The sequence below is a fragment of the Sebastes fasciatus genome, chromosome 4, assembly GCF_043250625.1.
Source record: "Sebastes fasciatus isolate fSebFas1 chromosome 4, fSebFas1.pri, whole genome shotgun sequence".
Classification (NCBI taxonomy): domain Eukaryota; kingdom Metazoa; phylum Chordata; class Actinopteri; order Perciformes; family Sebastidae; genus Sebastes; species Sebastes fasciatus.
This window is the reverse complement of record NC_133798.1, coordinates 13,927,723-13,949,414: the sequence shown is the minus strand read 5'-3', so window position 1 is coordinate 13,949,414 and position 21,692 is coordinate 13,927,723. Positions and strand designations below refer to the sequence as shown.

At 40.4% G+C, this 21,692-nt stretch overlaps 1 protein-coding gene across 2 annotated transcripts; it reads left to right on the top strand.

Annotated features, from left to right (window-relative positions):
* Positions 1-2,006: 2,006 nt before the first annotated feature.
* On the top strand, positions 2,007-20,131 carry ca5a (carbonic anhydrase Va). 2 transcript variants are annotated; one of them, XM_074632135.1, is made up of 7 exons: positions 2,007-2,322; positions 8,649-8,846; positions 10,120-10,238; positions 14,215-14,310; positions 14,572-14,634; positions 16,256-16,414; positions 19,288-20,131. In XM_074632135.1, the coding sequence occupies exons 1-7, from the start codon at positions 2,181-2,183 to the stop codon at positions 19,459-19,461; spliced, it is 951 nt and encodes a 316-aa protein (XP_074488236.1). In that variant the 5' UTR covers positions 2,007-2,180; the 3' UTR covers positions 19,462-20,131. The 2 variants fall into 2 exon arrangements, with proteins under 2 accessions (XP_074488236.1, XP_074488237.1); XM_074632136.1 differs by lacking the exon at positions 2,007-2,322 and adding an exon at positions 7,858-8,493.
* The last annotated feature ends 1,561 nt before the right edge of the window (positions 20,132-21,692 follow it).

The window sequence follows — 21,692 nt, the reverse complement described above, 5'->3', positions numbered from 1 at the left end:
TCAATCCACAGGGAAATACAAACCGCCTGTATTCAGAACCTGTGAATTTGAAACAAGCTGTCAGGTTTTCTTCCCATTTGTGATGTCACAAATCTATAATATTTAGACGATTTCTCAGTTTTAAACATAAACATTCTAAATGTGTCCCAGTTTATTTCCTGTTGCAGTGTGTGTGAACGACATCAGCTGACAGGATGTAAACATGGACCCAAGCTGTTGCCTAGCAACGCAATTCCGTTGAAATGCACTAAAACGGAGCGTTTCAGACAGAGGATAGATACAGGTATATTCAGGCAGACAATATGAGGAAAATAAAGTGAATTTTTTATAACATTACAGCATGTAAACATTTTCTAGTAGAAACACAAAATAAAAGTATGAACCTGAAAATGTGCATGATATGGGACCTTTAAGTTTCTTGGATAGAAAGTTGGCAACATCCATCCAGAACATTCTTGTATGTATACAGTGATAGAATAGTTGGGAAATAGTTTATTTTTCAAGTCCACATAAATCACACTTGTAATCAATATCCAGCTTGAATTTTACCCTGGTAAATTCTTTATGTAATATCTTGTTATTGTTCTGTATTTAATCTGTCTCCATCATCACCATCCTCATCATCACTAACGCCCCTCAGTGGAGCCCTCTGATTGGTCAGCACTGTAGCCCCCCTACTCCCCCTCTGTGCTGCCGAGCTATGGTTCTCCTACATCGGGCTCTATCTTATCGTTTACCGGGAGTTTGGGCCGTGGTAAAGGCTCCATTTAACTGGGTTAAATCGACGCTACCGCCTTAGGGGAAACGGCTGTTGTTTTTGCGGTCTCACTCTGAATGTGTGTAAAGCTAAAGCCAGCCTCTTCTCCGCCTCCAGGCCAACGGTAGGAGAGGAGGGCACTAGTGATGGGAATTCAGGCTCTTTTTAGTGAGCCAGATCATTTGGCTCAGCTCACCAAGAAGAGTCGACTCTTTCGGCTCCCAAACGGCTCTTCATTTTACCACTTCTGCCTTTTATAATTCAGCCAAATTTAGCTTGAGCTAGTTTGACCTATGATTAGTATGTGTGCAGATATATCACTTTAATTATTCAATATAATTATACTAAACCTTATTATTTCCAGAATATCATAATATTACATTCTGCTTCGTTTCCGACTTTCACTCAACTTGTCTGCTATTCGTGCACCGCACTCCTCTCTCTCTTTCTCTCCCCCTCTCCGTCCTGCTCTGTACCTGTAGACCGTCAGCGCGCCGCGCAGCCCCACCCTACCTGCTTGATGGTATGATCCTTGTCTGTCATCACCTGATTGGTCACACGGATGTCATTAACACAACATTCAGTTATGGTACGTGTCCACAGGGGCCTTCCACGCGCCGCTTCCCAACATTGGACGCTTGGTTGGCTGTCACTAGACACAGGCTGTCCCCACCTGATTGGACGAGCGCTTTCCCTCCGTTGGCTGCTGCTCCCAGCTTTCAAACTGGAAACAGTATGGAGGCTCATTTGGAAACTTTCTTATCTTATTTCCCAAAAATAGTTCAGCGAAATGTGTTTCTGAGAATATCTGAGGCGAGAAATAAGCCATGCAGTTGCTGAATCTGTCTTTATTTTGGATCGACAACATTTATTTTAAAAGATTCTCAGGAGTTTCGAGAGGCGGCGAGTTGCGTCGGATGCCCGTGATTTGCATAAAGTAGACGAGCCCTCAACTTTATGCAAATGAGTGACGCTCCGTTTCTCGAATCGCGACGCCATGCTAACAGAATGCATTGCGCGGCTGCTTACATAGACAGTGAATGGGGAGCTTGGAAAGCATGGAGCCTGTGGACACGTACCATGAGTCACAGTCAGTGCACGGAGTGCCCGTGGTGTGGAGCAGATTGTCCTATCATTCCGCCTTGAATTAATTAACGAAAGAAAAAAAAAACGGCTCTCGGATGGGAGCCGGCTCTTATTGTTCACCTAAAAGAGCCGGCTCTTTGAACCGGTTCGTTCGCGACCAACACATCCCTGGTAGGAGGGCAGCAGCTAGCAGACAGTTTGTTGTGAGCGGACTCCGCGCTGACAGCTCACTTTAGAGGAGTTAAACACAGTTAGATAACCGATAGATCCAAGTTAAACACTGTTTAGACGCGTTAAAGTGCTTCTTGTAGCCTAAGCAAACGTTATCTTAATCAACATGGTGACTTTGTCCTCGTTAATCAGACCTCTCGCCTCGCAGCTCCACCGACAGCTCGTCAGACGAGCCAACAGTCACCGGATCACACCCGTCCGGAGATGCAACCTCTCGGCGTGCTCCAGCAAATATGTGCTGTCTCAGAGTGAGTACTTGTGTTAAAGCTGCTGTGCACCAGGTTTATCGTTTTTTCTTTCCAGCGTGTCCACACAGCTGCTCATTAACATGTACTGCTTCAAAGGGAACATTTTAATCTCAGACATTACTACCACCAGCAGCGTGTGTGTGTCAGCATGTTAGTGGTCTGGTTTTGGGGCTCATTAAAGGCTCAGAGGCCTCTGTCATTGTGTCATTGTGGGTAACAACAGCTTCACTTAATGGTCACTTTTGTTGTCATCCTAAAACGTGCACGGAGGAGCGTTGTAAAGCCCGGACTGGACTTCATCCTCATCACTGGACTGGACTGAGATCAAACCACTCTGTTGTTGACCCAGTGGTGTTTGAGACAGAGAGTCCAGGCTCCACGTTTTTACAAACTAGTATTGATGTCCCCCTGTAGGGACCATTTGAGGCCCTTTGACCTACATATAGGAGCTTGCACTACATTATAGTGTGCCATCTCAAAATAATACCTTACTCTTTTATTATGATGTGCCATTATTGTCTCCATCACATATCCACTGTATATATCCTTATTGAGGTTTGTAAAACACTTTGTCCCCCGAGCCATCAAACTGTACAACACCTCTCTAGGGAGGGAAGGGGGACAAAGGAGGACGGTCTGCAGGACAGATAATAATGCATACAGTGCACTTTCATAGACTAAGCTACCGGAGTTACCATACAGTCTCTTCTGCACTATGTTCACTTTTAACAGTTTTCTTCATCTCCTGGTATTTTTATATCTGGTATATTTTTTTGTACTTTGCACTACTAACTTTTTTACTGCCTTTTTACTAACATGTTTTGCACTATGGATCTGTGATGCTGGAAACTTGAATTTCCCTCGGGATCAATGAAGATAGTATCTATCTATCTATCTATCTATCTATCTATCTATCTATCTATCTATCTATCTAATCAGGGTTGGAAATTAGCACCAGCCACCAGCCAAATAGTGAGAAAATATGGAGGTGGCTGCTAGATTTGCTTCATTTACCAGCCCAAAGCAATGGTAATCTATTGAGTGGCTGGTAGATTTTGGAATCCACCAGCCGCAGAGGCAGGTGGACAAAAACGTTAACGTTCAATCCTCTTTGTAATCTGTATAGATAGATAGATAGATAGATAGATAGATAGATAGATAGTGACTTTATTGATCCCGAGGGAAATTCAAGTTTCCAGCATCACAGTTCCATAGTGCAAAACATGTTAGTAAAAAGGCAGTAAAAAAGTTAGTAGTGCAAATTACAAAAAAATATACCAGATATAAAAATACAAGGACATGAAGGGAAACTGTTAAAACTGAATATAGTGCAGGGTAACAGCTGTGATACATGACTATTAAAAAAGTGAATATACTGCAGAAGAGACTGTTAAAAGTGAGTATAGTGCATTTATATGTCTTCAGCTATAGCAGCACCTAGACAGATCATGTGATAGATGTAACATCAAATGTTAAAATAAAAAAATTAGGGCTGTCAATCGATTTAAAATATTTAATTGTGATTAGTCGCATGATTTTCTTTAGTTAATTGTGATTAATCGCAAATTATTTGCACATTTTTTATCCGTTCAAAATGTACCTTAAAGGGAGATTTGTTAAGTATTTAATACTCTTATCAACATGGGAGTGGGCAAATATGCTTGCTTTATGCAAGAATGTATGTAATTAATATTGGAAATCAATTAACAACCCAAAACAATGACAAATATTATTCACATATCTTGATGTCAGAGGTCAAGGGACCCATTTGACAATGGCCATGCCAGTTTTTCCTCGCCCAAATTTAGTGCTAGTTTAGAGCGTTATATAGCCTCCTTCGCAAACTAGTATGACATGGTTGGTACCAATGGATGCATTAGGTTTTCTAGTTTCATATTACACTAGTCTTCACTCTAGCTTTAAAACTGAGCCTGCTATAACCTAAAAATCACAAGTTGCAGAAACCCTACTTTACGTAGTTCAGTACATTTCAAATAACTAACTTGATATATATAACAATGTAATTATACAGTTATGCTATAGGATGCAGAACATTTATGTCCTTTACATGTTAGACCTGTAGTGTTAGTCATTTCCCTTTCTTTAGATGTGACCACAGCATATTCAGAACAACCAGACTTGTCTGACGAGTCCCAACAACTTCCTCACCACCACACCCAAAAACATGAACATGAACATGAACATCTCATGCCAACTACAACCTCAGAGTCAGCAGACAAGAAAAACAGTTGAAAGTGGAAAAATAGGCCGGTGCGGCAGAGCTTTTATGTTCAACCAAGATAATAAACAGAGTTCATATTTAACTTTAACAAGCTTGTTGTAATGGGCACTGTCTGTGCAAAGCTTTATGGACCTGCTCTTGGTTTGGCTTTGAGGTGGCCCGCTAGAAATTAGGTTTCTTGTCCATTGGCTTGACCTTTGATCTGTCCTCATGCTATTTCTCTTTGTAAAGAGACATTTCTGCTTTACCCACTCCCCAGGTAAAAAACATCAGTCTCACAGGAGAGTTATACAGTTTACAGTTGAACTGGGTGGTCCTTCAGTGGGTTTATCACACCTCATCCTTAACCTTAATCGATAACTAGAAACTCTAAGTAGAACTTGTCAGGGGTGACACACACCCTGCAAGGAAGTGCTGCCAGGAAACCTTAACTCAGGGAACAAAAGTCCCTTAAACACTTATCCGTAAATCCATAAAGTATATGGGAGAGAAGTTACTACATAGATATGAAACAGTATTTTTATATCTATGATTTATGTCTGTTCTTCGCCGTCCAGACTAATGTTTGATAAGTCACATTTATACGTTTTTTCTAAGTGAATAGTTCAACGACATATTTAGCTAACATTGGTATCATGATCTGTAAAGAGTGTATATAGTGGTTCATATGTCTTTTAACAAAATGCTTCACAAATATGCTGTCAAACTTTTCACTTTGAAAAAACTGTAAAAATCGAGCTGAATTGCATTCATAAATCAGTTAATTAATTTGCTGTTGTGCTAACTTCCTGTGGCACACAGCGCATACGGTCTGTCTGGCGTTCACCCTAGACAGATCGCCAGTCTATCACAGGGCTGACACATATTTCACATTCACACATACAAGCAATTTAGAGTCGCCAGTTAACCTAACCTGCCTGTCTTTGGTCTATTGGAGGAAATTAGAGCATCCAGACTATAAAGTATGCAAATGAACTTTCAAAAACTTGCAGTCTCACAGTGGACATCTTGTTATTATACCAGTGCAGTGCCCGTTCAAAATATGCCTGTTCAGAACGGGCTGAATGCTCTTACTCAATGCAGCGCTTCCGGGGGTCCTCAGCAGCAATACACCTGCCATGACATAGTTGCGTCACAAACCCAAGTCGCGGCTACTCATGGTCAGCAACATCGGTGAAATACACTCTGGTTGTTCTGCTAGTTGATTTTCACACTATACACTATGGCTGGGCAATATTATATCGATATCGTGTTATGAGACTATCTGAGATTTTGGATATAGTAATATGGCATGAGAGTTGTCTTTTCCTGGTTTTAAAGGCTGCTTTACAGTGAAGTGATGTACATTTCTGAACTTACCAGAATGTTTCTAGCTGTTCTATTATTTACACAAAGGCATTATCTCCATATTACTCATGATTAAATGTGATAAAAATCACATTGTGTAAAAATTTTGTGAATAGTCAACCCTTAAATATTGTTGCATTATTGATATTGAGGTATTTGGTAAAAAAAATATTGTGATATTTAATTTTCTCCATAACGCCCAGCCAGACTATACAGATATTATTGGAAACCTGTGGCTGCCTGGAATGTAGTAAAAATACACATTTATGATTATAAAAAAAACCCACAGGCTTTGGGAAACAGTGTAAAGTAATGGAATTACTCCTCCGTCAAACCAAAGCCGCGTCTTGTGCTAAACTAACTGGCTCAACAACATGTGTGGCTGTGCTTGCAGTGAGACAAAGAGATCTTTTTTTAAAAGTCTCTCTGTGTTTAACTCTCAGTACTGCTGTATCTTTTGAGGGAATCTCTGTGTTTTCACACGGTATGTTCATGCTCATAATTTCAGATATTATCCTTATTACCTCCGCTTTCCTACAGCCTTACCAAAGCTGTGTTCATTTACTTCAAATGCAAACCAACATTTCCTGCTGATGTTGCTTCACATTAAAATTCTTCCACCTCAGAGGGTGTTTATTGTGAAGCAGTGAATGGACATTCAATGATGCTATTTAAAAAAAAAAAAAAAAAAAGGTCAACACAATAGCGAGGCGAAGTCCTGCCCCTTCCGGTGGACCACCAGGGGACCTTATTTCAGAAGAAATATGAACAGTAGTCAACGGCGAGAGACAAATATTTTTTGATCCTGTTTGAATTGCGCCATGAATCACACACATGTTTGTCAATTTAAAAGATAATTTTGCAAGTCAAGAAAGTCTCAGTTTGTCGTAGTATCATTTAGTTTTTGTGTGAAACCGCTCACTGAACTACGTCTCTCGTCTCGCACGCTAAACGCCATCAACACTAGCCAGCTAGCTAACCTAGCTATGTTCCACGCACAAATGTAACGTTATCTGACCTGATGTGTTTTATCCAGCGAGAAAGAACGAGCTAGACCCTTTGCTGGTGCGAGTACATCCCAGTACGCAACACACAGACATCGCAGCTTCGGCAAGACAGACGTCACTTATGCGCCTTTTGGCTGTGAAATCTTTCAAATTAGACTTTTAGTCTTAGACTTTAACAGTTTTACAACAAACTGTGACTTTCTTGACTTGCAAAATTATCTTTTAAATTGACAAACATCATATGTGTGATTCATGTCGCAATTCAAACAGGATAAAAAAATGATATGTCCCTCCCTGATAACTACCGTTCATATTTTTTCAGAAATAAGGTCCCATGGTGGTCCACCGGACGGGGAGGGACTGTGGCTGTTTATTTTTTGTGCCACAGGCTCTTACAGTGGTTTGTGCTTACCAGCAGAGCTCCAACATGTCGTCAAGATCATCAAGGTCTTTCATCTTGCTTTGTTGTCCTGCGGAAAACAATTTGCACCTTGCCAACATAGCTTGAGTGGTTGTTGTTGCTCGTGTCTTTTAGTTTTCTTTATCTGTCATCCTGACTAACAAGCATCTTGCTCCAGGGCACACCAGCAGGACTATTGTATATTGCAGGAATCCAACTTATTTCAGGTTCTTGTGGCTGTTGATGCAGAAGACTCAGTTGTCGTTTCAGAACTTTCATACACACTTGTCATTTTCTGATTCGAAACATCTGGCTAACACGTGACACTTTCAGGAGCACCACAGAGTGACACAGTGGCACTGACATGCCACGAATCAGAACAACTTCACAGCTGACAATAACCAGTGAATGAGCATGAACGGCTGTGCAAGCAGTTATTTCGTGTCCGTGCGATAACAGGCTTCAGGCGGCTAACTCCCGTAGGAGGAGCCGCTGAAATCTGATGAAGATGAAGGTCATCTCCCAGTCAGACCTGTTCAGCTTGACTCTCAGTGGAAACCTTAAGCCCCGTGCTGGATGAATGGAGAGGAAAACAATAGACTGCGCTGCTTTTGTGCCCTTTGACAACAGCATTTGACAGATTTATTTTGCTGTAGATATAGGTCAGGAGAGGGAGAGAAACTTTATAAGTGGAGTTAATGTTTTTTGGATGGATTTCAAAGGTAAAGGAAAATAAGAAGGAGGGAGGTTAGGGAAAGTGAGCGGAGTTTCGGGTAATGAGAAGTCAGGTCCGTTGACAGACATTGGCCTGAGTTGGCGTGTTGACCTGCTTGAGGTCCTGGTCAGATTTCCCTGCTGTGGAGGGGAGCTGGGGGCGTGCCAGGACATTCCGTGTGTCACTTTCTGTACAGCCAGCCCACTTCTCTCTTATTTAGTAATATCCTTTCAGGAAAAAAAGAGTAAGAGGACTAGAAGGAAGTACTATTACTCACTTGCTCCTTTTTCATTCAGTTCCTTGTGACGGCTCAAGGAAGAAGAAGAAGGCTTGTGTGTGTCCTCTTTAGCCCTCACACTGTGTAGTTTTTGTATTCATTTTTTTTGAGGCAACTTTGGTTGTTTTTGTTTCAAAATGGACTGTCTTAAAATGCAGGAAGCAGCAGAGTACAACATGAAAAGTAGGTGTCAGCATTTTTGTGTCCAGTTTTTTTGTGTAATCAGCAGGAACTGTACGTTCTGTCTGTTTTAAATTTCTCTGACTTTTCTCTTTGATTTACTTCCACTCCTTCTTCTTCTTCTCCTCCTCTTCCTCCTCCTCCCTTCTCTCCTCCAGTGCATCCCATGTGGCAGGGACCCCTCGCGGTACCAGGAGGCGATCGTCAGTCTCCTATCGACATCGTTGTGCGGAAGAGCGTCTTTGATTCGGAGCTGAAGCCTCTGGTCACTGATTACGACCCACAGACCTGCCAACAGATCTGGAACAACGGCTACTCCTTTCTGGTCGAGTATGATGACACTACAGACAAGTCCAGTAAGTACTCTTTCTATATCTATATTGTCTTTAAAATTTTTTTATTTGAATCTACTCAATTTTGCCTTTTATTGCGCTATAGAAATCTAGAAAGTAAAAAAAAAAGTATAAGTTCCTCATTATTAACTACTGGATCGGGAGCAAGTCAGTAGTTTCCCTTTAAAAATGAATGGATTTAAAGGAAATCTCAGCAAGAGGAATGTTTTGATCTACACAAGAGGATTATCTCCTTCTTCACCCCCCCTAAAGAGCCCTCTGTCTGCAGGAAAGTCCTGTAATCAATGCTACACTTAAAGCTGCTGATGAAAACCACAACCTTCACGTGGCTCTGATGACTGTCATGTGACTCGCGTGTCTCTCCTGACCTCAACAGCTACTATGTAGTTTAGTGTCTTTTAAGTCTTTAAAATTACAAATGTTTTAAAGCTGCAAAATGAGCCACTTTATAGGCGTCACATGCCCTCAGAGCTTAGTCTGATACTGAGAGAACAAAAACAGGTTTATAACAGTGAAATGCTGAGAACAGTATTTTGTTACGTGTAAAATAAACAAAGAAACAATGGAGAGATCCCGGCTGTGGAGGACGGAACCTGCCAAAATCAAAATAATAAATAAATAAATGAATATGTCCTTAAATGTAGCAAAAATAATATTTAAAATAAATGTAGCCATTAATTAATTGATACAATTTGACAAATTTATATTTCTGTTTTTATTTGCTTCTTCATTTATTTATCTTTGTATTAATTCCCTTATTTATTTACTCTCCTGTTTTTCCATTTTATTTATTTATGTATCTATTTTAATTAATTTTTATATTTATTTATTTATTTAGTTAGTTAGTTAGTTATTTTTGATTTTGGCAGATTTTGTCCTCCATACTAGGCATGACTGCAGATACTTTATCTACAGATTCTAGGTCTTCAAATTAATGTTTTTTGACTGCAACAACATGTTGTGCTGCAGTATCTCCTTTTTGTCTGTCGGTAGTGTTTCTGCCGTTGATTCACAGTTTACAGGCGTAGTAAAAAGTCCTTGCTGCATAGGTGATTGTTGTCTCTGCTTTACATTATTTCCTGGATGTTTCTAGGTCAGTGTCACTGCCTGAACAACCTGTTCCTTAGCAGACGCTCTGCGTGGGATCATTTCCTCCTTCTGGAGGAGGAAACAAATACTAGACAGAGATATGGTCAGATTCTTTTGGAGGATTGTGAAATCTGTAAAGTCTTAGTATGATGCACTGAACTATACGTCCTTGTACTTTCTGGTGCAGCGCTGAAAGGAGGCCCCCTGCAAGACAAGTTCAGGTTGTGCCAGTTCCACTTCCACTGGGGGGAGAGCAATGCCTGGGGGTCAGAGCACACGGTGGACAGGAGGCTGTTCCCTGCTGAGGTACTGAGCTGTAACATGCATACACTAGACACACAGCAGGTAGTAAGCATGAAGCTTTAATCATTCCTGCAGGGATATTGGGAGGCTGCATATTTCTGTAATATTGTCAAGAACATTAATGAGGTAGAAAAATAAATTTTGTTATAAAACATATTGATTTAAAAAAAAAAAAAACAGACAGGAAGAAAGATACGTCTTTCTCTTTACAATATTATAATAATAATATCATATACCCTTTGGGCAATGCTTTTATCTGCCTCACAATATTATGAGCATGTAAAGGGGTTTTAAAAATGAATATGAATTCAATGGTCTTATTACAAGGGCTGTCAAAGATAATGCGTTAATGCAAATCTGTTTTAACGCCACTAATTTCTTTAATGCATTAACGCAACTTGCGATTTTTAGGTTGTAGCGGGTTTCAAAGCTAGAGTGAAGATACTTGTATCATATGAAACTAGAAAACCTAATGAATCCATTGGTACCAACCATCATACTAGCTTGTTGTGAACAAGGCTAAAAAACACTCCAAACTTTTAGCGAGGAAAAACTGTCATGGCCATTTTCAAAGGGGTCCTTTGACCTCTGACCTCAAGATAGGTGAATGAAAATGGGTGCCTGTGAGGGTTTCTGGACAATATTTGTCATTGTTTTGTGTTATTTGATTTCCAATAGTAAATATATACATACATTTGCATAAAGCAAGCATATTTGCCCACTCCAATGTTGATAAGAGTATTAAATGCTTAATAAATCTCCCTTTAAGATACATTTTTAACAGATAAAAAATATGCGATTAATTTGTGATTAATCTTATTAACTCATTAATTAAATTAAATAATTGTTTGTTCCTCGTCACATGACACGTGGTGCAGGGTTCCCAAAGTTGAACTATTTTTATCTTGAGGCGAGCCGCAACAGCGTGTCTCGCGCGTTTGAGCGTGCCTGGCGCGCGTCTACATTGACAACAATGGATTTGAGCGTGCAAAAGATGCAGCATGTGTACGGCTTAATACAGTCCTATAAAACATCACCCAAACATCCAGCCGACGTCACTCTGGTACATTTACAGCATTTTAAGCTTCACTTTTTTTACCTTTTATTTTTTTTGTGAGTAGTCTTCTCCCATGGCTTGTCCTCTGTAGATAAAATCATTTCAATAAACACAAACCGTGTTCCTTTGGTCGATGATGTTAGATCCACTAGAGCCTGCTGGTCATCCTCGGTGACAACAGTCCTGTAAATTACAGTGTGTGTGCATAGACTGCTGTAGAGCTAGACCGATAGATGGGCCAGGCCAATATATCAGCCGACATTAGCTTATTGCAGATATATCGGGTGTATATGACAGCCAATAAGTAACAAGAAATTGCAGTACAGAATTCCCAAACTAGGTTTGAAGTCATTTAAAAACATTGTGCTCCATTGTATAGTTTGTCCACCAGACAGCTTTGACAAAAACCAAAAGTTTGAATTCCTATGATTGTTTCGATATATTGCTGAGCTCAATCCCGGTAGTTATCTCTTCAATAAATCTGGTTGTAATACCTACAAATACAATAGAACAAAAATATATATACAAATAAAGTATTGAAATAACATTTGCCATTCAAAAATATGTATCCATATTGCCCACACATATACAAGCAAGGTCACATAGGAACAACATTGTGCTAAGCCACACAAGCACCTCATCACATGTAACGGCCGTATCTTGGCATCTTTAGCTTTGTTTCACGCACTACAAACCCTCTGTTGTTAATCTAAAACAAACCTGATGCTCCTGCTGCTGGGTTAATGTAGCATGTTAAGTACAGAGGCGCTGCAGTCACATGCATGGCAGGTATGTGTTTGTGACCATGTGACCCGGCCATTGAATGGAAAAAGTCAGATATGTAGTGCTCAAGAAAGCCGGTAATGAAAAGATAGAGATAGAGATAGAGAAAGAGAGAGATTAAATTCACAGTTAGTCCGCTGCAATTCATTTCCACATGACCAAAATGGTCTGTTAAGGGTTAAAAGAAGAAAGGAGACATGGAAGAAAACTAATGTAACACTGCACTGTTTAAACATTGTAAATGTTGACTTACTTTGGAGTCCCATTTACTTTCTGATCACGTGTCCTTCTTGAAACGCCTGGAAAAATACTGAGAGTATTGTATCCATGGCATATTTGGAGTAGAGCATTCTTTATCATGCTATGTCTATATTGTGCTGCTTGTATAGCTGGTATCAGGCGTGCTGCCAGGCTCTTTGATCCAGCAGTATTTCTCTTTATATCAGTAGAGCCAAATTCAAACACAGGCAGAGTATTTGTCTCTCAACGGGTGGCACTTTGAAACTGGTACTGTTGTCCGGTCTCACGTTTGAATAGAGAACATCTATTTTCATGTTGTTCCATTAACTTATGTAACAGCAGGTTCCACTGACTGCATATGCATGGGTGTTTGTGTCCTCTGCCAAGCCTGTTGGTGGTGTTGGAAATGTGTCCATGTCATTGCTGTCATCACTCAGCAGTCGTTGTATGTATGTATGTGTGTGTGTGTGTGTGTGTGTGTGTGTGTGTGTGTGTGTGTGTGTGTGTGTGTGTGTGCAGAGGATCAAGTTACAGACCCGGCTGACAACTTTGTCAGGGCTTTCCACAAGCATATGAAGTAGCCAGCCAGTGGAAAAAAGTAGCCAGCTAGCAAAATGTCGGCCGTAAAAGCCTCTTCTGGCACATTTTAATGCCACTATTCCATCATATTCACTGATCTTAGTTATTGCGTATTCGAATGAGTTTGCCCGCTAGATTGTAAACATGTAGTGAATTATTGTAAAAGAGAATTTGGCTTGTTGTGCGTTTTAGCCCACACAGTCTATAACAATGATGTCACACTCAGTCATGATAACCAGGACCTCAAAATATTCAGACCAAGTTTAAAATTCCAAATCTATATAAACTGGTCATATACAGTGTTTGGGTTATTATATCCCCTCTACAGTCTTTATCATAATGGGAGGGATATGTAATATTAAAAACCTGCAAATTATTGTATTTATTTTAGGGCTGTCAAAGTTAATGTGATATTAACACGTTAAAGCAATATCGTTTTTAATTTCTTTAACGCATTAACTCAACTTGCAATTTTTAGTTTGTGGCAACACTGGCATCATATGAAACTACAAAACCTAAGGAATACATCGGTACGAACCATGTCATACTAGCTTATTACGAAGGAGGATAAATAACGCTCCAAACTTGCGCTAAAATTTGGCGAGGAAAAACTGGCATGGCCATTTTCAAAGGGGTCCCTTGACCTCTGACCTCAAGATATGTGAATGAAAATGGGTTGTATGGGTACCCACGAGTCTCCCCTTTACAGACATGCCCACTTTATGATAATCACATGCAGTTTGCGAATTTCCAATAATAAATATATACATACATTTGCATAAAGCAGCATATTTGTCCACTCCCATGTTGATAAGAGTATTAAATACTTGACAAATATCCCTTTAAGGTACATTTTGAACAGATAAAAAATTAGATTAATTTGCGATTAATCATGATTAACTATAGACAATCATGTGATTAATCGCGATTTAAATATTATTTAAATCGCTGATTAACAGCCCTAAATGGATGTTTTCAGTTTTTCAGCCACAGTTGGCTGGTAGTATGGTGTAGGTGAGTTTGGGTCTGGGTCTAAAAATACAGGACTAGAGATAAAGGTCAATTATCACCATGTAAAGCCCCACAAATAATATACAATAGCTATCCGTTTCTTCATCTACAACACTGCCATTCTCCATTTCTTTTTCTTTCTTAGTTAACAATACATTTTATGTCATATACAAAAGACAAAACACATTCAAAATTAGTCAGGCACAACAATAAACTCTTATTTTGAGGGGTTAAAAAGATCAAGGTTATGGTTTATAATCACTCACATACACACTCACACACAGACTCTTGATGTGTTTTTATTATCAGCTCCACTTGGTCCACTGGAACTCTGACAAGTACAGTTTGTTCGAGGAGGCAGTGATGGAGGATAACGGACTGGCTGTTATCGGAGTGTTTCTTAAGGTACAACACACACGCGTGCACACACACACACACACACACACACACACACTAACACTTTGAAATGCCTGCAGTAATTACAGAAGAAACAATGATTGATGTACACAGACATGTTTCAGTCTACCCTGTTGCCTTGTTGACACCAGACATATGCACATTCTGCAGTTGGTTGACCTGTGTATGTGAGGCAATGCTGTATACGTTACGTAGTATGTGTACATTTAAACTGTGACTAATCCAGATTAATGTCTAATCCTTGTGTAGGTGGGAAAGAGACACGAGGGGCTGCAGAAACTGGTAGACGCTCTGCCTGCTATCAGACACAAGGTAAATCCACACACACTCTCACAAACTCTCTCACACACACACAAACACGCACACACACAGACACCGACCACATTTTTGTTTATTTAAGATGACATGCTGATCTCTGAAATGTATTCAATAGTCCAGCGACCAAATATATTGACCCTTATAAAATCCATTTAAAATCTGATAATGAATGATGAATGGACACCTCACTAGAAGGTAAATACTGGAGCCCTCTAGTGGTTCAGTAGAGACACTACAGGACTGGTCAGACAGGCTTCTCTCACAAGAATCACAATATATAAGTACTGATGAGCGTTTTTTCAACAAGTAGTCCCAGGAACTATATTCAGGAACCAAATCTAGAACTAAAGCCCCGTTTCCACAGTAGGAACTTAAACCTGGAACTAAGAACCCTTTGAGGAACTCATTGCATTTCGACCGCAGGGACCAGGGTCTAAATTAAGTTCTGGGGACATTTTACGGGACCCCCGAAAACGCCCTGGTCGCGGGGTAGTACTTTCTGAAAGTGCCAGAACCTTTGTGGTGCTTTTTGCAGGGATGACTGTCACTGATTGGTGAAACACACACACGCACACACACAGCACTGCTGCTTCAACGGTACCATAAAACAAGGAAGTACTTTAGTATCAATTTAGAACCATTTTAGGACGAGGAGAGAGCATTTCTCTTTGTTTTAACCCTAACCCTAACCCATTAAAAGTAAAGTCACTAGTTCTCCCGTCAGCTTCATTCTCTTTATATATCCATGGTCAGCTCCATCGGGGCCGTTTGAATGCATTTGCTATAAATGTCAGTATATGGGTGCTCTACAGTTGTAGCGTCGACCGATTTGACCACGAAGATGAGAGTGACAGCTGGCTTGACCGCACGTTACCGAAATACGATAACGATTCCTGTCCACGACAGAGTTATCATGCAGCTTTAGCCATGATGTCTAGCTCTGCTCTTCCTGCAATGTGTGAAACCCAAAGTGTTTCCATACTTCACTGTATGTGTAGTGTTTACCACTTTGGATTTAAAATGTGAGAGTGCAGATCGTATCCATGTAGACCCCAAAATATAAAAAAAAAAAATCATGATACATAGGTGAATCGATTTTTTTTTTCTCACCCCTAATTTTGATATACTGGTGGTTGTACATGTTTGCGGTGACTGACTGGAGGTCATAGTTTGTCCTTCTTTCATGTGACTGCTACTACAATGCTTATCGCTAATAACGTCTGATAAGGTTGGTGTTTGTTCAATAAGAGGAAATGCGACAGTTGTATAACACTCATTGTGTTGTACTGATATGATTTTATATTGGATAATGATTAGATAACGATGGTTGTAGTATTTAGATAATCGCTTCAGTCTTCTATCATTATGTTAGTTTGTGCTGTAATGATACTGACGTTTTTCACAGATTGGGATTTTAGCACATTTCTTATAATCCCATGAATATTTTAAATATCTTAATAATTGTATAATATTTAAAATATTAGAACCTTTTGTGTGAACAGTGTAAAACATTTCAGTTATGATCGTGCTTGTCTGTTGGCCGTAACATTAAAATGATTCAACATAATTGACCGTGTGTTCTCTTCCCTGTGTGTCTGTCTCTGTCTGTCTGTAGGACAGTGTAGTGGAGTTCAACAGGTTCGACCCTGCCTGTCTGCTACCCACCAACACTGACAACTACTGGACCTACCACGGCTCTCTGACAACACCCCCTCTGACAGAGTCCGTCAGCTGGATCATTATGAAGCAGCATATAGAAGTCAGCCATGACCAGGTATGTGTGTGTGTGTGTGTGTTTTAACCAAATATTTCTTCACATGGATTATAGAGTGCTCCAGGGATTAAATATCTTTGTAGGCCAACCAGGAAGTTAGCATCGCCCTGGTTCCCTTGACAAAAAGCCATTGGGTTTTGGATTATTGCAGAAAATAAGCTCTGTGGCAAACAAACGTTTATGATACTTACACGTTTTGTTCAGCAAGATAATCTTCACAAATGAACACTTTTATGAGTTTTGAAGTGTGAACGCAATCACCAGAAGTAAAAGCTAACGTTAGACTATAAACGAACTACACCACGGTCGCATGAACGTGAGTATACACAACGAGACTGTAAAGGCGGACGAGTCGGCGTGATGACGTTTAGTAGTCTCATTTAGCCGCTTGTAAGCAACCGCTGTTTTTAAGACACATAAAGGCTTCAAAATTCACGAGTTGGATATTTATTGATTTATTTTATATCGTAGAACAAAACGTTGAAATCTCTTCAGCTTGTGTTAACCGCAGACCTTATTTCAGGCATCTAACTAAAAACCCATTGACTTCCAGACGAGGGAACCGGAAATGCTAAAATGCTAACTCGTTTCCGGGTTTTAGGACGAATTCCTGTAGCGCTTTATTGTCAAGGTCAAGGAGCTACATCCTAAATCTGACTGGTTTAGTTCATCTTAAAAGTGGGGTCGGTAATCTTGAGTACACTCGATTTTAAAACTTATCCAACTGAAAAACGCAGCCCAGTGTTGCCATCTCTCTTCCTATGACACTAGCTCGCAGCACTAGCTTCAAAAGTCCCTAAATCTAGCGAGAAGGTCGCCAAATCGGCCAAAAACCCTGATAAACAAGGAGGACGGCACATGGGTGTTCAGCCAGGTATATTTAAATTTACACAGAAACATTAAGGGATTTAAGATGGTACATAAAAAACACATGAAATCAGAGGAATGCAGCATTCCACTATATTACACACCTGGTTTATTCATCAACCATTTCTTTCATTTCTGTTTGACAGATTTGACAGATTAATTTTTTGACCGTTACCTTTAGTCTCGTAAGGTAAGAGCCTGGAAGACGTTCAAATAGGCAGTAAAAAAATCCACAATTGGTGTCGTCAAGGTAACGTGATCTGTCGCAGCAAAGTGCTGTCCCATTAATATTTATACCAGTTCAAGCCCTTGCAGCTCCTCACACTCAACCATTTACCAGGTGACGTCAGTCAAGTCCCTGACGGTTCAGGGCTTAAGGCCTGAGGCCCGGGACACACGGGGACAACAGCAGCGCGTAGCGGCTGCGGAACCTGTTTTTAATTCGGCGCCCATGTTAACAGGTTAGAGCAGCCACACTGCCTGCGTGAGACGCGCTTGGCTGCATGTCAGCTGCGTCTCCTCTAGAGATTTGAGGTTTTGCCTATTTTTACCGCGTGCAGTTCACAGCAAAAATAGACCGTGAAAATAATCTTTTGACAGTATATTGTACATCATACCAGCAACATTACTACAGTTTCAATGTCTGTATCTGTAGAATATGTCACACACATGAAAAAGAGTACAGATTTATTTTTAACTCAATACTTCCTGCTTCTGTTTCAAAATCAAAGCCCTCAAGCATTGTTTTCTGTGGACAGAATTCCTTCATTTGTTAAAGGGACTATTTGTAACTTTCAGAAATGCTTGTTAACAGCGACACCTGTGTCCGTGAAGTCAACGAAAGTCAGCGTCGGGCTCGCGCTTGCTCGCTCTAAATATACATTAACGAGCATCGCTCAAAACAGTGAGGCGACACACGTCAGCTAAAACCACAATATCACTCTATATTTCAGCTGCTTGGCAGTAATGTTAGCCGACCAGACGAAGGTCTCTCCATGAATCACTTCTGATCCTAGTGTTGGCTTTTCCTGCCTCAGCGCAGGCTGAGGCAGCGGGGCTGGGGTGACGGGGCTCTGCAGCGAGCATCTTTATCGCCTCTGCCCGCAGCCGGAGTGAGCAGGAAGACACCGGCACCCGGTCGGTAACGAGACGATATTGTGTCTCCCTGCGGAACCCCGTCACTTCACAAGACACGGATAACCTCAGTTATTTCTGCACAAACGTCCACTGTACATTCACTAGATATTCTCAGAGCTACGAAGTCTTCTGCCACACGCCAGCGCGCATATGCGAGCGCGCATGTGTCCCGACCCGGTACATTTATACGCTTGTAGAAAATACAGTGACTCGCAGGAATCCATGAATGAATAATATACTGGCTTTTAATTGTGGATCACTACTATTATTCTTAACACACTCTTCACTTCTTAACCTTTTTTCTGTCTAAAATAAATATAAATGACAGTTATAATGAAATTAAATGGTCATTATGAAAGGCAAACTCAACGTAGAAAGAAACAGCTGGCAGCAGCAGCGGTGTGGACACCACATGCGTGAGAGACGCAGCAGGGGTTTGGGGGGACATTGAGATTGGGCCCAGATGTTGTTCTGCTGCCTCCAAGTGGCCCAAAAAAATAGTTAATGCAGCTTTAAGCTGAGCTGAACTCACCAAACACTAGAGGCTCCTGTTGTCTTTAAAGTAAAAGTCAGCCTATTTTTTAAGTGTTTCTTTGAGTAGCAATTATGCTTTCAAGGTGACATAGTTCCGTGGCAATCCTTCTCAGTAAAACGTGCAAATTGCAACAATCCTAATCATGTTGGGGTGTGTCCAACTATTTGAACAATGAAGGACGTCACGCTGAGCCGAACCAACCTGCATGGCAGCTTTTTGTGCCTCTATTAGTATTACACAGAGGAACAAGTGAAGAAGTGAACAGGCCTGTGTGTGTTTTAGATAAGCCTGTTTAAGACTCTTTTTCCTGACTGTCTCCTCTGCCCCCTTTTAGCTGGCAGTCTTCCGGAGCCTTCTTTTCACCTCAGCTGAGGAGGAGGTACAGAAGGGCATGGTGAACAACTTCCGAGTGCAGCAATCTCTCTGCGGGCGTACCGTCCGCTCTTCCTTCACTCCTTTCCTACAGGAGCCGGCGCCGTCGGCCGAAGGCGACAAGCACACCCACTGACGCCGCTGAACCCTGTACACACAGTAACACACACACACACACACCATGACCACAGTTATACACAGTGACCATACCAAAAGTACCTTTATTTTTTTCGGACGTTTTACTATGTCACAACAAAATGTTTATCATCACATTTAAAGCAAAAAACTAATTTTTAAGTAAGTTTCCTCAGAGGATCTTCAGTTATACTTATTGCTGTTTTTCTTTCATGGGGTGAACAGAATTAATTTATTTTGTATTATTACAAACCATAACCCGTTTTACATGGAGGATGTAGGGATACTTCTGTTTCTGGGTAGTTGAGATTTTAATTTTCTTTGGAGTGTTGCAGACCAATAACTGACATTGGGTGGTTGCTGTGTGGGGAAGATGTAGTTTTACTAACATTATTAACTGGAATTGTATTTATTGTATCTTTACAGTTCATTCAGTTACTGTTCATGGGGTTTATACCTGCAGCTCAGTGCAGAGAACAGCTGAGCTGAGGTAAAAACTCAACAGCACCGTGTGCTGGCCACAGTCGGTACTACAGCAGTCTGCCTGTCTGATGTTTTTATCCATATAAGGAGGCAGCTGCTAGTTTACAACAGAAAGCCCAGGAGATTTTAACAGACTAGATATACATATCTATATATATATATAGATATATATATATACATACACACAATACATTATATATCGTACATCTAATATCATCAAGGGCTTTTTTTAACCCGGGATGGTGGGTTGTTGGGTTTATCAATGATTTTGTCATTTATAATGTGATTAGAATATATGTTTTCTTAATCTGTTACAAAGAGATTATACTGTATACAGTATATCTGACATTCAGAGGAGTTTTAAAGGAACTCCATGGAGCCTTGAGTCTTCTACTCAGAACTGTTAACATGTTACTAATACACACAAACATGCCAGGTGACTGTAGCACACACATGCATTTTAAGAATATTCTCATTGAAAGAAGCAGGACTCTTTTTTTACCGTAGTTTCAAACACCATAACCACAGTGCCTTAAATATTCTCTGAGTGAAAGTTTGAGTCAGACCGACACAAACGTCTGAAACGAGTCACAAACACGGGTTTGACCATGAAAAGTATCCTCCGTTCCACAACTGTTCCCATAAGCTGTGGTTGAAGTACAGTGGTTGGTGGTTGCCCACGGTAACAGTCAAGGCTCAGCTGACACGTACTATTAGGGGTGGGGAAAAAATGGATTCATTGATTCACATTTGTATCGTGATTTTTATTTTTACTTTATTTTTTTAATGCCAGAATCAATATATTTGCTTCATTTGAGTCTATGCAGAGGTAGAAGGAAGTTACTGCCTTTATTGTTGTAGTCTGAGTAATGTGACTCCATATCCGTTTCAAACAAAACCAATACAAAACGAAACGACTAACGGCGGAGGGTCTGCTTGGATACGACCTGCACCCTCACATTTTTAATCCTACGTGGTAAACACTACACATACAGTAAAGTATGGAAACACTTTGGGTTTCACACATTGCAGGAAGAGCAGAGCTAGACATCATGGCTAAAGCTGCATGCTAACTCTGTCGTGGACAGGAATCGTTATCGTATTACGGTAACGTGTGGTCAAGCCAGACGTCACTCTCATCTCCGTGGTCAAATCGGCCGACGTTACAACTGAAGAGCACCCATATACTGACATTTATGTTAAATGTATTCAAACGCCCCCGATGGAGTTGACCATGGATGTATAAAGAGAACGGAGTTGACGGGAGAGGTAGCGACGGACTTGGCTAAGTTAGCGGAAGTATACACATGTGACTACGTCCGGTTATAAAACTAAGGTGTTAACAAAGGGAACCGTATATACAAAATACTGTACATATATGGAGATAAGATTAATTGGATTATATTCACATTCCTAACAATGACTGATATATTTGACTTCAAGACATCTCTGACTACACACATGAAGCAAAATCAAACATTTTTACTGTTTCAATTTAGATATTTTCCAAAGTAAAAGTCCCTATAAGTGAAACATTCAACTTTTTCCCCATGGTCTAGTGTTAAAAAAAGTTAACAAAAATTGCAATAAATCGTAAAATTGAATCGCAATACTTAAAAATCGCAATACATATCGAATTGGCACCCAAGTATGGTGATAGTATCGAATCGGGAGATAGGCGTATCATCCTAGCCCTACTTACTATGGTCCTCACCTCATTTATCTCTTTGAATGAAAGTCTGAGTCAGC